The sequence below is a fragment of the Triticum urartu genome, chromosome 3A (genome assembly GCF_056163025.1).
Source record: "Triticum urartu cultivar PI428250 chromosome 3A, HENAU_Tu73, whole genome shotgun sequence".
Classification (NCBI taxonomy): Eukaryota; Viridiplantae; Streptophyta; class Magnoliopsida; order Poales; family Poaceae; genus Triticum; species Triticum urartu.
Window position 1 is genome coordinate 441,074,820 of NC_141875.1, and position 17,422 is coordinate 441,092,241.

Consider the following 17,422-nt stretch of genomic DNA (forward strand, 5'->3'; position numbering starts at 1 on the left):
GACTTCTCTTAAACCGAAGTGAAGCAGTACAACTGCAAACATGTATGCTGAAGCGTGAGTAGCACGGAAAGTGGCATAGCTTTTTCGGGTTGACGAATGTGTTTAAGCAAGCAGAAGAAGTCTCGGGATTGACGACAACTATATCGTTCGTCCTACGCTATCCGCTTCAGACACACTAGCTATTTGAGACGACTTTGACTGAGCTGCAGGCACGTTCAATTCTGGGCAAACAAGTATGTGGCTCGTTGCTATATTTTCCTGAAAACATATCCGACAATAGTTAAGAGATTGATATGTTACTTCACCTGGCGGCATTTTTCCCATGAATCACATAACATCCTTTGTCTGCATATAACTTCAGACACACATATCAATGCATGATTCACATGCATAAGGCACAGACTAAATGGTAAAAAAACGCAAAACAACACAAAAAAGTTATGCAGAAAGTAAAAAAGAAATGGAGCTAGGACTATATACAAACTGGTCACACGACAAGAACTCCAAGGCACATCAACATGCAGCATTGGCATCCAAACATGATTAACTCATCTTACAAAACTTCAATTGCCTCATCTCGACAAATCACAAACAACATGATATGACAAATCACAAAAGGCTTGGGCTACGGCTCCAGTCGCGGTATAGTTCTCTTCCTGACGAGAACAGCAGATGTACATGGCTACTCATATACTGCTCGTCGTCTTTTGAGCACTACATATAACAAATATCTATACCAATGGAAAAAATTACAGTGGGACAAAGGAATCAACACACATAAAAAAAATGTCACACTGCTATGAGAACTGAATCAGAAAGATTTTTATACAGCAGAAATACTGGGTGGAGGTGATGGCGACGCCTCTGTTGAAGGTGGTTTATCCTGTGTCTCTGGTTCCTTGGTAGAAGGTGCATCATTTGTAGAATCACTGGGAGTAACAGCAAGTGCATCAGTGCCACTGGAATCAGCTGCTGGAGCAGGAGCAGCAGCAGCGTCAGGACTGCTGCTTGTTGGGTCTGGAACCGGAGCTTCTGTAGCTTCCGCAGTACCAGGGGCTGCAGTAGCTTCGGCATTGCTAGTAGCTGCTGTAGCCTCCACATTGTCAGGAGCTGTTGTAGCCTCCAATGGCTTTACCTCATCGGTGCTTTGTGCCAGAGCAGGAGGGGCTTGAGCCATGGGGGCACCTTGAGCCACAGGAGTACCTTGGGCCATTGGGGTGCTTTGATTCATGGGAGTACCTTGAGCCATTGGGGTGCCTTGATTCATGGGAGCACCTGGGGTCTGTGCGGCATTAGGAAGCCCAGGTTTTGCAGCAGCCTTTTTAATAATAATGGGAGGTGCAGATAGAGGCGGCATTCCAGGAGGAAGTATTTCAATTGGTGGCTTTTTCTCAGTTTCTCCCAAACTAGTGAGCTTCGGGTCCTCAAGAGAAGCCAAGAATGCTGCTGCAGCATCGGTTTTTACGGTTGGCGTGTGATCCAGCTCCTTTTGCAGCATCTTGTTCCATGTTATGACTGAGCTCCTTAACGATGGACGACCATGGGCCTAGAGAGAGGAAGATCCTTGTAAGAACTTGAAAATCATACTCATTGTAGATCACTCGGCAAAGTGAAAAAGGCGACGTCATCTTTAGGGGAACCAGCAGCAGCACAATGCATTGAACTCATTTATTATAGACAACCGTAATGCTTAGCTATCTCACGAGCAATGACGTCACTAGCAATCATACAAGTTCTTTGCAATGTATTTGCACGAATTATATAAACCAAACCTCCGGCCACAATGTTCTGTAATATTATAATTTTTTGGAGGACGAACCAGTGCTTCATAATAGATGGACTGATCTCATGCTAGGTGAAACTTGAAACTGCAAGGAAGTGCATCAACTCCATTCTTTTTAATCATTTACTCATGCATTCTGAATATACAGAAATCAATTGAGGAGAATAGGGTATCAAGGGAAGGAGAGGAAGAACAAGTCATATAGGCAGAGCAGAAAACACATGCATCTAGGCAGGGTGTTAGTGGTGCTTTTAAGTCTTATAGGGACTATTGGTAGGAGTATGTTCTGATATTTGAAGCAATTAATCGAGGAGTAGCAGATAATAAGGGCATTTTCAGTACGGCTCCCAAACTGAGATTCTGGATGGTAGCCGAACGGGCCGAGCCAAACACATCTGGCTCCTCAAAAGGAGATCCATGGAGCAGGCAAGAGCTGGGGCAGAAAAACAACTAGAACGGAGGGGCAGCCTCTCCGTAAATCCTCACGGGGCAAAACAAATCTGTCCAGAGGAGATGGGTCAACTTACTTGCAGATGCCATGAGCCATCTCTGACCCCGTACCGGTTTATTTGATATATCATTTCTAACCTTTTCTAGCCCCCTACATTGAACTTAGAGGCGACGGTGAGCACAAGAGCTGCCTATTCCTACCGGCACGAGCTCATGCGACGACGACCAGTACCAGTAACTATCGGCGACAGCCTTCTGCACCGTGTATACCCTACTCATATGACGCCCCCAAAAAACTGATCCTTGTTGCTGCGCTGCTCTTCTAATGTCTTCCCTTTGCAAGATCCATGGAGATGAACTGAATGTGTGCCCAGATCCAAATTTGTGTCGCATCATGTGCCAGGATGCACTACATTGCGTGTGTGTGATTCCTTGTGTATTGAACGAATGTAATTGATGCAATTTTGATCTCTGTTGTGGACTGTAAGCAATCACTTGATGTTAAACTGAAGCAAATCAGGCTTGATCATTGAAAATTGTTGGCTCTTCTGTACGTGTATGCCTAGACGAATTACTAACAGCGTGTCTGGCATAATTGGGAAGATGAATGGGAGTTTAGAAGGAATCGTATTGAGATTAGACATGGTGTGTCAGGGTTTTTTTCCAAACCATTGTTTGGTATCTAACAGAAATTACGTGTGGGAGGGAGAACTTCATCCCCTTTTTGGGTTACTGGGAATTGATGAGGATTAGGTAAGGGATGATAACATAAGTTGTGATGAAGGGCCAAGATGAATCACTAAAACAATTTCCAACCCCTCCCCTGTTGTTTAAACTGTGGGAGTTGCATTCTCAACTCCAATACCTAATCCCTCCTCAATTACCATTCCCTCTAACCATACATAGATTTAAAGCCTGTACCCTTCAATTTCCATCCCTAACTCTAACTACCCCCAACCAAACATGTTGTAACAGTATATGGACTAGATATTGTTGCACATTCCAACCAGGCATACCTGAAAGCTTGTTGACAGTAAAAAGTGTGTATGTATACACAAGCGTTATGTAGTGCAATCACAGTGCAAAGTATACCATGTTCACTGAGGTATGAGGGACGCTATATTTTGTCCATTAAAATGCATAAGGAATCATACGACTTAATAAGAAAATTAAAAAGATAGCCAGCAATTGCGTGTCCTTTTAGTCCCAGGTGTTGGAACCAAGGGTATTATGGTCTATTTATTCCAAAACCACCATTTCAATGTTTTTGGAGCCAACCAGTAGCTGAATGCTTTTACCAGCTAGATTCAGATCCTCGGTGGATCAAGAGCAGAGAGCTGCAAAAACAATGATCTGGATACCTACCAAATAGGCCATACGCATGACCAACTTATTTTCTTAGCCATTGGATCTAACGATTATGGATGGCTAAGATGATTGGTTGACACCAGTGCTCTTCGAATGGAATTCAATATAAAACTTACTTGAGCATGTAAAACGGCCTCAGCCAGCATTCCTGTGTCTTGCCATGCTTTCTCCATGAGGGCATTATCACCCAGAACTGCAGCTGCAAATGCTGCTTCACGTCCATGGCCAGCTGTGATCAAATTGGCCACTAAACCCTGAAAAAGTGCAACATGTGCAAATCATCATAAACGAAACATAATACGTCAACAGACAAGAGGTTTTAGCATGCATGCATGAACAAGGTGTCTTGCCATATTCCAGAAATAATTGCCAATAGTAGGCATGTGGTCTAGGTGTACTCCATAATCATGACATTTCATAACTGTCATTATGGATGGCAATCATCATTATAGCCGAGAACCGAGTTCTGTCAGTAAAATATTATTAGGTCAAAGTACCATACCGATAGTCTAGTAAGTTCCCCATGGTTTGCAAGACGTAGTGCCAGGCCTCGTAAGGTTTGCCCATGCAGAGCTCCCTTTACAGAAGCTGCCGCAGCTAATCTCTTCAGAACTTCACGAGCAATTTCAGCCTGGCCGGTGGCATCTGCGGCATCAATAAGGTCAAAAAACTCCTTGACAAATTTCACTATTCCCTGCACGGCATCTGCAAGACTTTCTTGCTTAGCCTGCTTAGCTACTGCTAAATTGAGAATCTGCGTAACATCAGTAGCAGTAGTTTCTTGTCCCACGTCTCGGCTATTGCTCATTGTCAGCAGACATGCAAGTGCTCTTTTCAAGTCCTTGCTTTGCATTGCAAGATCGAATTCTAACCTGAGAAATATCAGCACAAATTTAAACTCATGAAAATAGTGAGGATTTATCTATCAATATCAACAGATATCCTTGACTCAAAACATGATAATACAGTTAAATAAAGAGAAACACATGAATATGATGCGATGCTATAATGATATCTGACGACAGAACAATCAAAGCGGCAAGAATTCTCGCCTCTTGGATATTCCAGGTAAATGAAGTGCTTCAGTAGCATAGCCCATTCCAAGCATAAATTGAGCAAGGTCATCATGGTGCTCTCGGCCAAGTCTAGTAGCCCTGCATGATTGGTTTTAAGTTGTCATTCCTACCGCTTGCGTAAGTAGACAAAATGCAACGCTCTAAAGCATAAACACATACCATTTGACAGCACTAACTGGATCTCCATATGCTGCAAGGCACCGACATCTAATACCGGGATGGCTGAGAGACAAGGCATGTGCACACATATACCTTATAGGAATATTGTAAGTGTCAGAATTGCATCAAAATCGGCATCTCAGATATCACCAGAACAAATAAAAATTAAGAACTTAGGCTTATTTGAGTGAATTTTATTTCCATTTCCACCAGCACTCTCTTGTGCATAAAGGATCAAGGAACTGCTCTTGATGTCCTTACAATATGTATTACCTGTCAACGAGCCACAGAACTCCATCTCTGACACCAACCAGGACAAGTGGCCCAATAGGTCTTTTCTGCTCAGGAGGAAAGCGAGTTACTGCAACCGATACCCCTCCTCCAGCAACAGCCACTTCAGAATATCTTCTATCATCCAATTCTTTCAGAAATACTGAATCATCCCCATTTAATTTGGATTGCTTCGGCACTATAAATGGTGGTATCGATGGAGCATGCTGAAAGGAGGCTAAACGAACAACCTGGAAAATTAGAGTACAGGCTGTAATCAACAATAGCACATAATACTAGCTACTATATGTAAAAAGGAGCATGGAGACGAAAGCTGTACAGGTAAAGAGAAATCGTGCATAACACAGTGAAGAACATCAAAATGACATAGATTACAAAACTGGCTACTATTAACCCTGGCTTCTAATAACATTTAGGGTGTGTTTGGGAGGCCGAATGGTCTCAGATATTCCCTACCCGGCCCACTGTTTGCTGTTTGGTAGGGTGTATGGGCTCTCCTCAGCCATGCCCATCTCATGCAAAAGAGGGCCTCGGCCATGCTCGCTTGCAAACAGGTGGTGGGAGGGTTCACTCCATTGAACCCCCAGAAAAATCTTCCCGCAACCCACCAATGCCCTCCCCAACCCATCATGCACGACGACGAGGGCTACCCACCCGAAATGAACCCCCCTTAACCTAGCCGCCACTCTCTCAACCCTTCGAGACGAAGGAAACCACAGCCGCCGGAGCCCCTTCACTGACTCGCATCACTTCCTAGATCCCAGCGTCACCGCCGCCGCCACGCCCATCCCCACCACCGCCCTGTTCGCCGGAGTTCCTCACCTCCCCGCGCAGTCTCCTCCGCTTTGAGCTCTTGCCTACTCCGGCGACTAACCACCACGCCGTGCGCCTCCTCCTCCTCATCTTCTCCGCCGCAACAGAGCACTGTGGGCCGCCGTCCAAATTGAACCGCCGCCGTCCAAGTCAAGCCACCCCCTGTTCTTCGCCAGCGCCGCAGTCCTCCACCCTCCGCCACCCGCAGGTGTGGCGAGGGCGCGACCCAGCTGGTATTGTCGGTGTCGGGAGGCCCTTGGAGCAAGTAGAAGCGTGGCTCACGAGCATAGTGCTACAGCCGGCAGCCAAGAACTGAATAACTAACATGTCAAACTACTTCAGGCAATAGTAACTCCTGGTTGGTTAGCAGGCTTTCTATCCCCAATTTGTGATTATAGAAATTGATAATCAAGAATATGAATATTTATACTTTTAGAATCTGAATGTGCATATTTTGATATATATCAGGGATTTTTGAAACCTTCGTACAAAGAGCACTGTGATACAAGTTGCTGGTTACTGTTCTGTACATATGGTTCCTGTACACCGTGCATCTAGTTTGTTTCAAGAGAATGCAAATGTTTTTGTGATGACCCACGTATGAAACACTCCTTTGAATATGCAGTTTTTGTTACTAATTAGTTTTTCTAGAGAAAGCATGTGCTCTTGTTACCATTTAACCATTGATAAAACAGTAGGGGAACACACTACCAGGTAAAGAAGAAATCTTCATTCAATTGTGCACGCAAATTTTACTTCATTGTGTTTCCTAACTATTGTGGTATCCTCACCACCTTAAGGAGGAGGTAACCACATCTACCTCAGATAAAGGCTACCAAACAAAGTCTCAGCACATTATGTCTTAACTCTCAAGAGAAACAGGCTACCAAACGAAGTCTCAGCACATACAGGCAACCATCAGTTGTATGTACTAAGCATGTCTCAGGCGGGGTGGGGGTGGGGGGGTAGCATGCTAGAGTCATGCAGGGTATCAAACACACCCTTAGTGAACAAGGAAGAAAACAAGCTAATAGAGTAAAAAAGGATTACTAGCAGCATTCAACATACACAAATACGCACCTGCAACATAGGAGGTCTTAATGATATTTTTTCACTTGCAGTGACCTGGGGACCTTCGACTGTGATAAGAGCCAAATCTCCATGGTCTGCAACTGCTCGACCCTGAGCTTCTCTTGCTTTCATTTCTTCTTTCCTCTTTTTTGTCTCAATATCAATGGCAGCAACTCCAGCATCAACAAAGACGCACCTGCAAAATATTGTTCAAAAGTTCAAGAGATAGAAAGAAGTCCCATGTGCTACCAAAGCTTTTTTTCTGAGAGCCAGGAGTGCTGTCAAAGCATGAAAACACCATTTGCTGGCAAAAATCTACCTAGACCACAACTCCATTTTACCCACAACAAATATTCAAAATAATAGCACTTTAAAATTAAAAATTAAACAGAACTACTTCCTCTGTCCCAATATACTTGTCCTGGTTTTAGTTCAATTGAACTAAAACCATGACAAGTATTTTGGGATGGAGGGAGTAATATATAAGTAGCTGCCTTCTCAATATCCTAGCACTGCCACTTTCTAAGCCATTGGATGTAAATTATATTACAATACAACTTCATGACTGTAAAATGGTCTTCAAAATTTATTGGGCAACATGACGTGAATCACGCAAAGAGTCATAAGCTTCCTACAGCACTTTTTCTATTTACCATATTGCATCGCACACCAAGTGTAGCATTATTAGAAGACAATCAAGAGTTTCAAACAGACTCAGCAGCATAAATTGGGCACACATGATAACGAAAATATTGGGGGCACTAAATGAATTATTCGGACTATACACAAAAGGGTTAACTTACTCAATGGTTGTTGGTGTAGCCACAAACAACTGTCTACGATGCCAAACAGCACCAGTAGCAGAAGGAATTGAAACATCCCCAAGATACCTAAACTGAGGTCGCAGGGAAGAAATTACAATGTACTGCTGATAAGCAAATGCACAATATTCAACAGTTTGGTCCCACACAGTCCATTCAGGTTGTGCAAGTAAGCCGCTTACGGGCTGATAGGTCTCCCAGCTGCACCAACCAAATGTAGTTAAGTAGGCAGTTTCAGGATAACACAAACATTAGCTGCAAATATCATGGGTATAGGAAAGAAAAAAGTTAGCTAAGTTAATACAAGTAATAATACATAGCATAGGATCATTCCGCATTTGCCAATAAATAAACTTTCTAGATATGCAGAAAGCATGAAATACCTAGGTGCATAAATACCTGTATAACTGGAAATTTTGGGGCGGCCCTTCTCTGGAGGAAAATGGGTCATCCGAAGCAAAAGATGATCCACTTCCTCCGAAGCCTGATAGGGGCATTGATTGAACAGTTGATATAGCAGTGGCCGTCAAAGGACTGATTCTACGAGATGTTCGGTATGTAACACCAAGAAGAGCACCACCATGCAAGCCAACGACCTGCAAGAACAGAACCATAAATCTCTTGAAACAATATAACACTAAGAGTAACACAGTAAACTAAACCTCTTTGGAATGCAGGATTCAAAATTTCTAAGAAACAGGGATAAGAATTGATATGCCATGACTTGATGAATCCTACAGGAAACGAAAACTGCAAACACGGCCCTCTCGATGCTCAACAGGATTTTTGCAGGAATTCCAAGAGAGAGAAGGTGCATCCAGGAATGAAGGGAAAATTCAATTAGGTCAAACCTCTCGCTAGGAATCTATAGAACTGGGGCGCAGGAAAGCAATCCATAGGAGTTTGTCAGTCTTATGATCTAAATCGCCTCTAATGGAAAAATTCCTATAGATTGAAATCCCACAAAAGTGCTATAAAAATTTCTCTCACAAGGAGCCCAAAAGAACCATCAGAAAGTTAAGATTCTTTTAACTGGTCAACCAAGGATATGAGGTGGAAGCAAGAACACGCTGTTGCGACGAACCCTCCGGCGACACACGCCGAACCAGCCCTCCGGCGACACGAACACCAAACGGAAGAGACGAACTCAAGCACACGACTATTTGCGGCGACATATGCCTCGGCGACGAACGGCTTCTCTTTACTCAAACTGGGGACATACCACACACCATACATGGGAGACTACACACGCCTGGAGACTAACTCCAGCTACTACTCCTCACGGTGAGCGCACACACGCACCTCTGGCTACACCTTAAATAGGAGACACATACACATGCCACTAACCTGTGCACGCACGACCCGGCCTCTCAACCAGCCACTATCCTCATGGATGCATGTAAACAAACTACCTATATCCACGTCCAAAGCCACGCAACGCCTGCTGGAATCTCTCCATTATCCACTTGACTAGGACTCCTAGCAACCTAATTGATTACGCCAAACTACATGCACGGCTAACAGACTTGCGCATCCAGCTTGCTCCTGCCGCGCGCACTAATACAACTGACTTTGAACGAATCAAGTCACGATTATCCTAACACACGCAACCATGCGAACATCTAAATTAGCATTGCATACCACGTTATGTTTCAGCAACGATGTATGCAAGACAGCTACAACACGGTATTAAAGCACAGGCATTTCCTGAACAACGGCAACGCCGACAGATTTTTAAAATAAGTAATCAGTACAATTAACCAAGCACAATATAATCAGAAATAAATTTCATATTGTAATTTGTATGGTAAAGAGTAACATTAAATGAACTAAAAACATTTCAGCCCAGAAAAGAGAAAATGAACCTTTTCATATCAAATAATTACAAAATTATAGCTCTATTACGCCCAAAAAAAAACATTACTGCATCATGTCAAAATGTGGCCAAATATTTGTTTCGACAATGTTTGAATGTAACTAAGCTACTTAGGATGGAAATTTTCCAGCATGTATCAGGCATTTTACGATGGTTTTCTATAAGTGACGCCGATGATCTTTGCATTTCCATCAAGAAACAACCACAAAAGTAAACAGATATAATCACTGTCTTTCCATCAAACTGGTGTATTGAAAGGAGAAGAAAGATTCTCCATGGTTCATAAAGAATATATCATAAACGACAATTACCTACCGGTTCACTACGGCCATCAATGGATCTCTGCAGAACATGAGCTGTTCCGTCATCTAACAAAATGCGAACTTGTACTGTGGCTGAAGAAGCAGCACTAGCAGCTGCAGCTGCTGCTTGAGCTGCTGCTGCAGCTGCTTCTTTTGCCTTTTTAGAGGAACCACCTTTCACAATAAGTGGCATCCTTGGAGCCAATGCACTCTCGACCAAAGCATATCTGTCACGACAGCTGTCCCATGCAAAAAGTTTTCCCGTGCCTGAATCAACAACTGACCAATCACTAGCTTTGTACACAACGAATGAAGGAATGTCTGGCCATACAACTGCAACATACCTGCATATAAGTAAATACTTTGTTTTAGAAATTTATTTGAAATCACAAGATATATCCACAGAGCAACTAACTATAGCTTACACAAGCACCGCAAAACATTAGGACATGGCAAAACAGAATAGATATTGCAAACATTGACTTCTAAATTTTCACAGATTGCAACAAATAACTCACAGCACATAACGGGCGAAATAACTACCATCTAACACTAAAGCTCTCGCACAGTGTATAATGCAACAGTATCCAGAATAAAGACTAGAAAGTATTCAGCTAGGGGGCATGTGTACTGCAGCCAACAAGAGATTCATGAAATAGAAAAACCGAGTGTGTAATTGTCTCTATCTTTTGTAGTAGTCAAGTGCTAGGTGATAAGATGGCAGAAATACTTACTTTCCAGAACTGCTAGCTGAAAGAATTGAATACGAATCATGAGGAGCGGGTGTGCTGATATGCTTCTTGCTTTGCTTAACTATCAGCTGATCTATAGATTCACTCCTTGATCTTCCTGCTTCAGATGCACTTCCAAGGGACGGGTTTGCTGTGTTTGACAATTGGAAATTCAGCAACTTAAGTTCTCTTTCAACAATGTAAACAGCAGAGTGTTCCTTGCTTTCTGTCAGTGCTGGTAGAGGAGCAACAGCCGGTAGTGCTCTTGGATCGAACTCACTTAAAATAATACCGATGTTTGTTCCAGTAGCAACAAGATGTGGTTGCAAGGGATGTGCCACCATGCAGTAAACCTAGAGTAGTCACAAATTTCAGACTATGTTAGCATGTTTGACAAAATGTACCATGGTGGCCTTATCTTTAAATGGAAACCAGCATTCCCTCAGCGATATGGAGTACCGTAAACCAGATTTTTTTTTGGCATTATGTAGATTCAAGTTATCTTTCGCTGATGCATCATAATTCTCTTTCCATTTTTAAGTCCAGAACGATGTGGAATACGGCCTTTGCAAACTGCATCATCCACAGGTCACTCGGAGCATACATTTAACACTTAAACATAATTAATGGATAAAGAACGCTAACAACATGAGTACATGACAGGTGATTGTTGTGAGCTTTACGCTCTGGCTGTGTGTCACATTTTTAGTTACAACGCACATGCCTAGCTCTGTAGCACTACAGTAACCAAAGCAGGGAGAACATGAAAAAGAAACAAATATTTACACAATATTGTACTGTCATCAGATAAAGGTCAGAAAAGACAATAGCTTGACCTGAAATGACAAAATAACATTTTTTGTTAAAGGAATCAGTCCAGAAGCATACCCTCAGTTTCTTATGCTGTGCAAGGGCTTGTGGAGGAACAAGCGAGGACAATTCGCAGAGTGGTCTTGTTAAAGCAGAATAAGTCGGATGTTCTATGGCCCTGTAGCAATACAGAATGCAAAATTATGCATGTGTTTTTTTTCTTTTGTCATCAATACAGAATATCTACAATCTGATTTTCATTCCAAACAGATAAAGAAAATACCAAATATGGGAGTCCTTGACACAAGTCAGAATATCAAGGTTTGGTGCACGAGGGTGGCACCAAGATGCAACACTATGGCAGGCAAGTTTAGGTACTGGTTTAATGCGCCTTATTTCCTGCACAACAAATATGCTAGTCTATAATATATCTTTATAGAATACTAACAAAACATACAGTTACATGGAAATATTGAATGTGCATACCTTGAATGTAACGGTATCCCATATGGCTAAAGTTTTATCAGCCCCTATTGTAATGAGCTGTGGCGCATTTCCCATTACCCTTGAAAGTTCAACCGCAACCACCCCTCCATCGTGAGCCTTCAAAAAGATACCCATAAAAAAGAAGCCAGTATTAAACAACCCAGATGCTAAACTGCTTACTAATGTTATTTATTTACTGTTAAGAGTTAATCTTGTCATATACCAAACAGATGCATGGAAGAACAAGAAGACAATTTGAGTTTGGCAAAATGTATTAGGATAATCCTTGTGTCCTGTAGTAGCAGACTAGCAGCCCTTTTAGGATATTTTGGTCTTGGGTGACTTAGTAGTTAAGGAAGATGAGAGTGAGCTGTAATAGCTAGCTGTAGTTTCCAGGGTACACAGCTAGGCTGTGAATTGTGTAGGTTGGCTACTGTAGCACCTCCCCTAAAGCCTATATAAGAAGCAGGCACCCGATATGTAAAATGTAAGCTTGTGGCAATTGAGATATCTAATAAAGCTTCCCACTAGTAGTAGCTCTTTGTGTGTGTGAAGCACATCTCTTTAGAGAGAGTCCTGGGTGAGAGCTAGAGAAGCTGGCGATTCTACCATTTACATGATTTACATAAATATTCTGCATTTTGGGAAAACAGAAATAAATAAATGTTTAAAAATGATACCTTCAAACTAATCTTAGGTACAAGTTCCCGAGAGTCATGGATATGATCAGCGCTCCATAATACTAGCAGGCCATCACTACCACCAGAAACTAAATGTACCTGTAGCCACACATTGTTATTGATTAGTAAATATACAATAGTACCTTACTGGTCAACAGTACCATGCGAAAAATGAAAATGCTGCAGAAACTAACAACAATGAAATAGAGATAAGTACAACAAACGACACATGGCATGTGAACATAATAGTCAACAGGGGTAAATCACAGTTTGATGACCAAACAGATGAGACCAAAGCCTAAAACAAAACAGACTATGTGAAAATTTACCTCGCCGGCTGCAGACATGAATGTCATTAAGCAAGATATTGCTCCTTTATGTCCACCAGTATACCTTCTCACAAGCTGCAAGGACCAAACTGCTAGGTTTAAAATGCAGTTACGGAGAAACAGAGGGGGCAGGTATAAGATGTGTAACCTTCCATGTCATCATTGAGAGAACTCTAATCACACCATCGGACGACCCGAATGCAACAAGAGGGGCATCACTAGAAGATGACCTGGAGAGGAACTCCATACTGCAAAAGCACAGACATGCTCTTAGTCAACATCTAGCACTAGTCTAAAGTTTGAAAGTACTTGCTGTTCAGGAGATGTATGTTGAATTGGGTTTTCAAGATGGGTAGATAACATAAGCCAAGCTGTTTGTAGTTCTTAATCCTGTACGGAACTTGGCAGTGATCGATTCATTTTCTTATGTATATGATCTGAATAAGTAAATATACCATGAAATGCAGCAGCACCAATAGAAAAACATAAGGTTGATGAATGATGAATGTAGCATTTCAGCTCGGTTCAAGTCCAGGTTCCAGTTACAGAATAATGCTAAAATGTTGGAACCCATACCAAATGGAAATGTATTTGTTAATATCAACAAAACACATGTAATTAGGATTTAAGAACAAATATGCTGTTGTGAAAACTAAGAATACAATGCCTGCCTATAATGATAAATTATTATTACTTTCAGTAAACATTGAAGACCCAGGGATACTCAGCTGCCAGAAATGGATCCAACCAGTATAGCCTGTAAACTTTGATGCAGGACAAGTGTCGCACATCTAAAATAAGGTTTTCCTATTTTATGCCTTACATTACCAACCCAAAATATTATTAAAGAAAACTTAAACCTGGCAATCACATCTGATTTAGGTGCATGTAAACACCATGAATAAATGAAAAGAACTACATATAGATATAATGATGTATACTCTGCAAAGTAATCATACCATAAAAGTGACTTGTTGTCAAGCTCTTGCTTAGGAACATCGCGGCCACGCATAGTCACCAAGTCCAAAAATATTGCTTTGTTCTCACAACAAATAACAACAAAATGTCTTCCTCTTGTAGATGGTGCAGGTGCACTGAAAGCGGACGATTGTTGATTAACTGCAGTTGGAGCCTCGCTAGCAGCAGAGCAATTGCGCCAATGTTGCCAAAAGCGTACATCGTCATCATAAAAAGAAACCTGCTTTACACTTGAAGTATAACAGTTGTCCCATAGGATGTCAGGTAAAAGATACCATGTGAAAGGGCCATGCGGAAATATAAAAAACTTTCAAATCAATACCTTCCGCCTCGGATTGCCTCAGTGGGCTTTCCTTTAGAATCTGCACAGATTTTGACAAAGGCCAGACTAAGCGAAAAGTTTATATCTCATATAGTATGCTAATTTGCATGCCCATCTTGAAAAGAGAGAATACAAAAAAAACTGTTCAAGAATTCGGCCGATTAACCAGTTAACTTGCCAATTAATCCCTACTGGTAGGGTCATCGAGTAGCCGATAAACTGATAAATCATCCAATTAATTGATTAACTGGCCGATTAACTTGCCGATTCGCCTATTAATCCCCTACTCCCCAGCCAACCGAGCAGCTACCGGTCAACGATTTCCTCAACAAAAAAATAAAGCAAACAACCAAAAACTAAAGTTCTAAATAGCAGTGTGCCACTAAATGGTATTGATGTATGTCTCATAAAGTTAGAAAATAGGGGGCCATGGCCCCGCTATAGCTGTTTGGGCAGGGTGCCCCTATTTGGCATAGCCCACCATTTAAAACTATGCCAAAAACCATGTATAGCGAAGGTTGAGGTGAATGTTGTGAAGCCAGAAAACAGACTATTGTCATGAAAACTAAATTACAGCTAGCTTCGACACGGATTAAAACCTAGCCTGCAGTTGATTTCGGACTATGGAATGTTTTCCAAGTAAGTTCGCAAATTACTTTCAAAATTATACTAGAGATGTTGGTAACATATAAACAATGAAACAAACTTTGGTTCTCAAACTATCCACTTGGGGCACAATTTTGCTCTTGAACTATATAGCCACCGAGCAGGCCCCTGAAGGCCTGAACTTTGAATTTCAACTCTCTTCCTTACTGTTGACTATTGTCATGAACGTTGAATGTCTTTTTTGCACCCTATGACTGGACAGTGACTTAGCCGTACTGAGTCAGTTGGTCCACATGTACCACCACATAAGCGGTGGGACGTAAGCTAGTGAAAATTCAGAGTTCAGGGACTGGTTCCGTCAGTTTTGTGGTTTGAGGACACAACTGTGCTGTGTCTCACACATGGCCACCAGACTTACATCCTTGGAGAAGCAGCCATAGGATTTGGTCTCCTTTTTGCTCTGCTTCTGTTTGCTTTGGCTTTCTTTCCTTTGTACATAGTTTCTAGATTTGTCTAGCCTAGATCTCATTTTGTTCTATTTATTTGATTTTTCGCCGGTTTTACTTGTACTACGCCTTATCAGCGTTCTCCTTCTAATACAACATGTGTATTCAAGAAAGAAAATGAGCTTCATATGATAGTTCAAGGACAAAAATATGTATTGGCTCTAAAAAAGTAAATCTAAAGTCTCTCAAACCCCTCAGTGCAACAATTATCGTTGCTGTTACTTTTTAAGGATGAATGTGTGAGAATAAATGACATTACATGAAACTAGTCCAATAAGTAAAGTAGTTCCACACATGCATCATGGCTTCTGGCAATCAGTTAAACACAGGCATTTGAACAATTTAAGTAACAGTCCATTGTGATTCAACAAACAAGAAAACCAGCAAATCTACCATTACCACTCTAACATCGCATAACGATCCTATGTCATTCCTAACAAGCTGTTGCAACCAAAATTACTGCAAAGAATACCAGTTTCTCCCTCGGCGAGCTTCTCAAGCTTCACACCAACCAGCCTCCGTTCATCGACGCCACCAGCCTTCAGCTCATAGATCACCTAGCCACCCAACGCCGATAATTCCAAAGCAAGTAGATATCAATTCGATCGCAAACAGAGCTTGCTAAGCTGGTTTAGCACGCCGAGAAGAAATGGGGACGAAAAGTATTAAGAGGGCCCAATTCGAGCTGGTACCTGGCGGTGCTCCCAGTCCCAGACCGAGACGCGGTCATTGGCGTCGGCGGTGACAAGCCAGGGGTGAGTGGGGTGGAGCTGGATCTTCACCACCTTGTCGCTCGTCGGCCGGAACGCCCTGAGGCGGAGCATCTCGCCGTGGCCACCGCGTGCGGCGGCGGCGACGTAGCGGGCGAGGGGTGGGTGCGCGAGAGATCTAGAGATCCGGGGGGAGAGCAGAGGCGATGTGCAGTGTTGTGGTAGCTCGCGGGGGTTGGGAGCACGGGGAGATCTGAGTTGCGACTTGGGACTTGAACGACGGGAGAGAAGAGACACGCGGAGGGAGTAAGGTGGGCTTGCTCCCCTTTCGATGGCCTTTTACCTGCTTTAATTGTTTGTTTGGGCTTTCTGAATAGCATTTGATAGGAAACCCTGAAGTCCCAAACATTTCTACTTCATTTGAGAGATAAGCTTAGGACAAGCTTTTTCAAACTGAGGGAGTATTACTCAAACTCAAATGTTACAATCACGATGTATGATATCAATGACTTTCTCTGGACCAGATTCAAGTCACACAGCTGTTCGAACTTGTGACCTTCCAAAGTTGGCCATAAAATGACTAGCTAGATTTTGACTACGCCGTATATGAGTAATATAAGAACTAATCAAAGTATGCCTTTTTAGTGAAGGAAATCAACATTTCTACTTCTAGATAAATGCAACCCTACATATTTCTCTATTACTTAAAGAATATATTTTTCACTACCATGCAATCATACGGTGATTTTATTAATCTACTCATGCAACTATGTCCATTAGCAAGTCAGGCAGCCAATTCAGATTTACTTCCTCCGTTCCACATTACTCGTCGCAGAAATAGATGTATCTAAAACTAAAATATATCTAGATACATTCACACCTGCGACAAGTAATTCGGAACAGATAGAGTACTTGTTTGCATTAGTTTTTGTGTCATCATGGATGGTATATGGTGGACGCCTGAAACATACTTATGCAGTTCATGTTTCACATTTTTATTGGAAAATGTCTATATTGTTATCAATTCTATACACTTTGGAATACCTTTTATCAATTCTTATTGGTGTAGCATATTAATCAAGTGTTGAATCCTATTTTTGCTATTTTGGGGATTTCAGGATCACGATGCAAAAGGTTTATAAAAAATCAAACAAACATAGGTGAGGAGTTTTTGTGCCAAAAGAATACCGAGGGGCCAAGGCCCAACCTGGGGCTCACAGGGCTTGTGGGGCTCCCTCGTGGTGGCTCTGATGC

At 42.1% G+C, this 17,422-nt stretch overlaps 1 protein-coding gene across 1 annotated transcript; it reads right to left on the reverse strand.

The window, feature by feature from the left end:
- Positions 1 to 507: 507 nt before the first annotated feature.
- On the reverse strand, positions 508 to 16,484 carry LOC125544247 (Transducin/WD40 repeat-like superfamily protein). Its single transcript, XM_048707865.2, has 21 exons — positions 16,151 to 16,484; positions 15,931 to 16,015; positions 14,347 to 14,386; positions 14,006 to 14,254; positions 13,195 to 13,294; positions 13,047 to 13,121; positions 12,718 to 12,816; positions 12,038 to 12,154; positions 11,835 to 11,950; positions 11,630 to 11,729; positions 10,745 to 11,094; positions 10,024 to 10,354; positions 8,232 to 8,428; positions 7,815 to 8,033; positions 7,021 to 7,207; positions 5,110 to 5,357; positions 4,837 to 4,929; positions 4,654 to 4,755; positions 4,104 to 4,473; positions 3,718 to 3,855; positions 508 to 1,546 (listed from the first exon to the last, which is right to left on the reverse strand). The coding sequence occupies exons 1-21, from the start codon at positions 16,280 to 16,282 to the stop codon at positions 824 to 826; spliced, it is 4,071 nt and encodes a 1,356-aa protein (XP_048563822.2). The 5' UTR covers positions 16,283 to 16,484; the 3' UTR covers positions 508 to 823.
- Positions 16,485 to 17,422: the final 938 nt, after the last annotated feature.

Excerpts from the sequence above, each read along its gene's own strand:
- LOC125544247 (XM_048707865.2), bottom strand. The coding sequence starts at position 16,282 with ATGCTCCGCCTCAGGGCGTTCCGGCCGACGAGCGACAAGGTGGTGAAG. Across the intron at positions 14,387-15,930 it reads GCTCGCCGAGGGAGAAACTG|ATTCTAAAGGAAAGCCCACT; the intron begins GTATTCTTTGCA and ends AAATCTGTGCAG. Across the intron at positions 7,208-7,814 it reads GCTACACCAACAACCATTGA|GTGCGTCTTTGTTGATGCTG; the intron begins GTAAGTTAACCC and ends AATATTTTGCAG.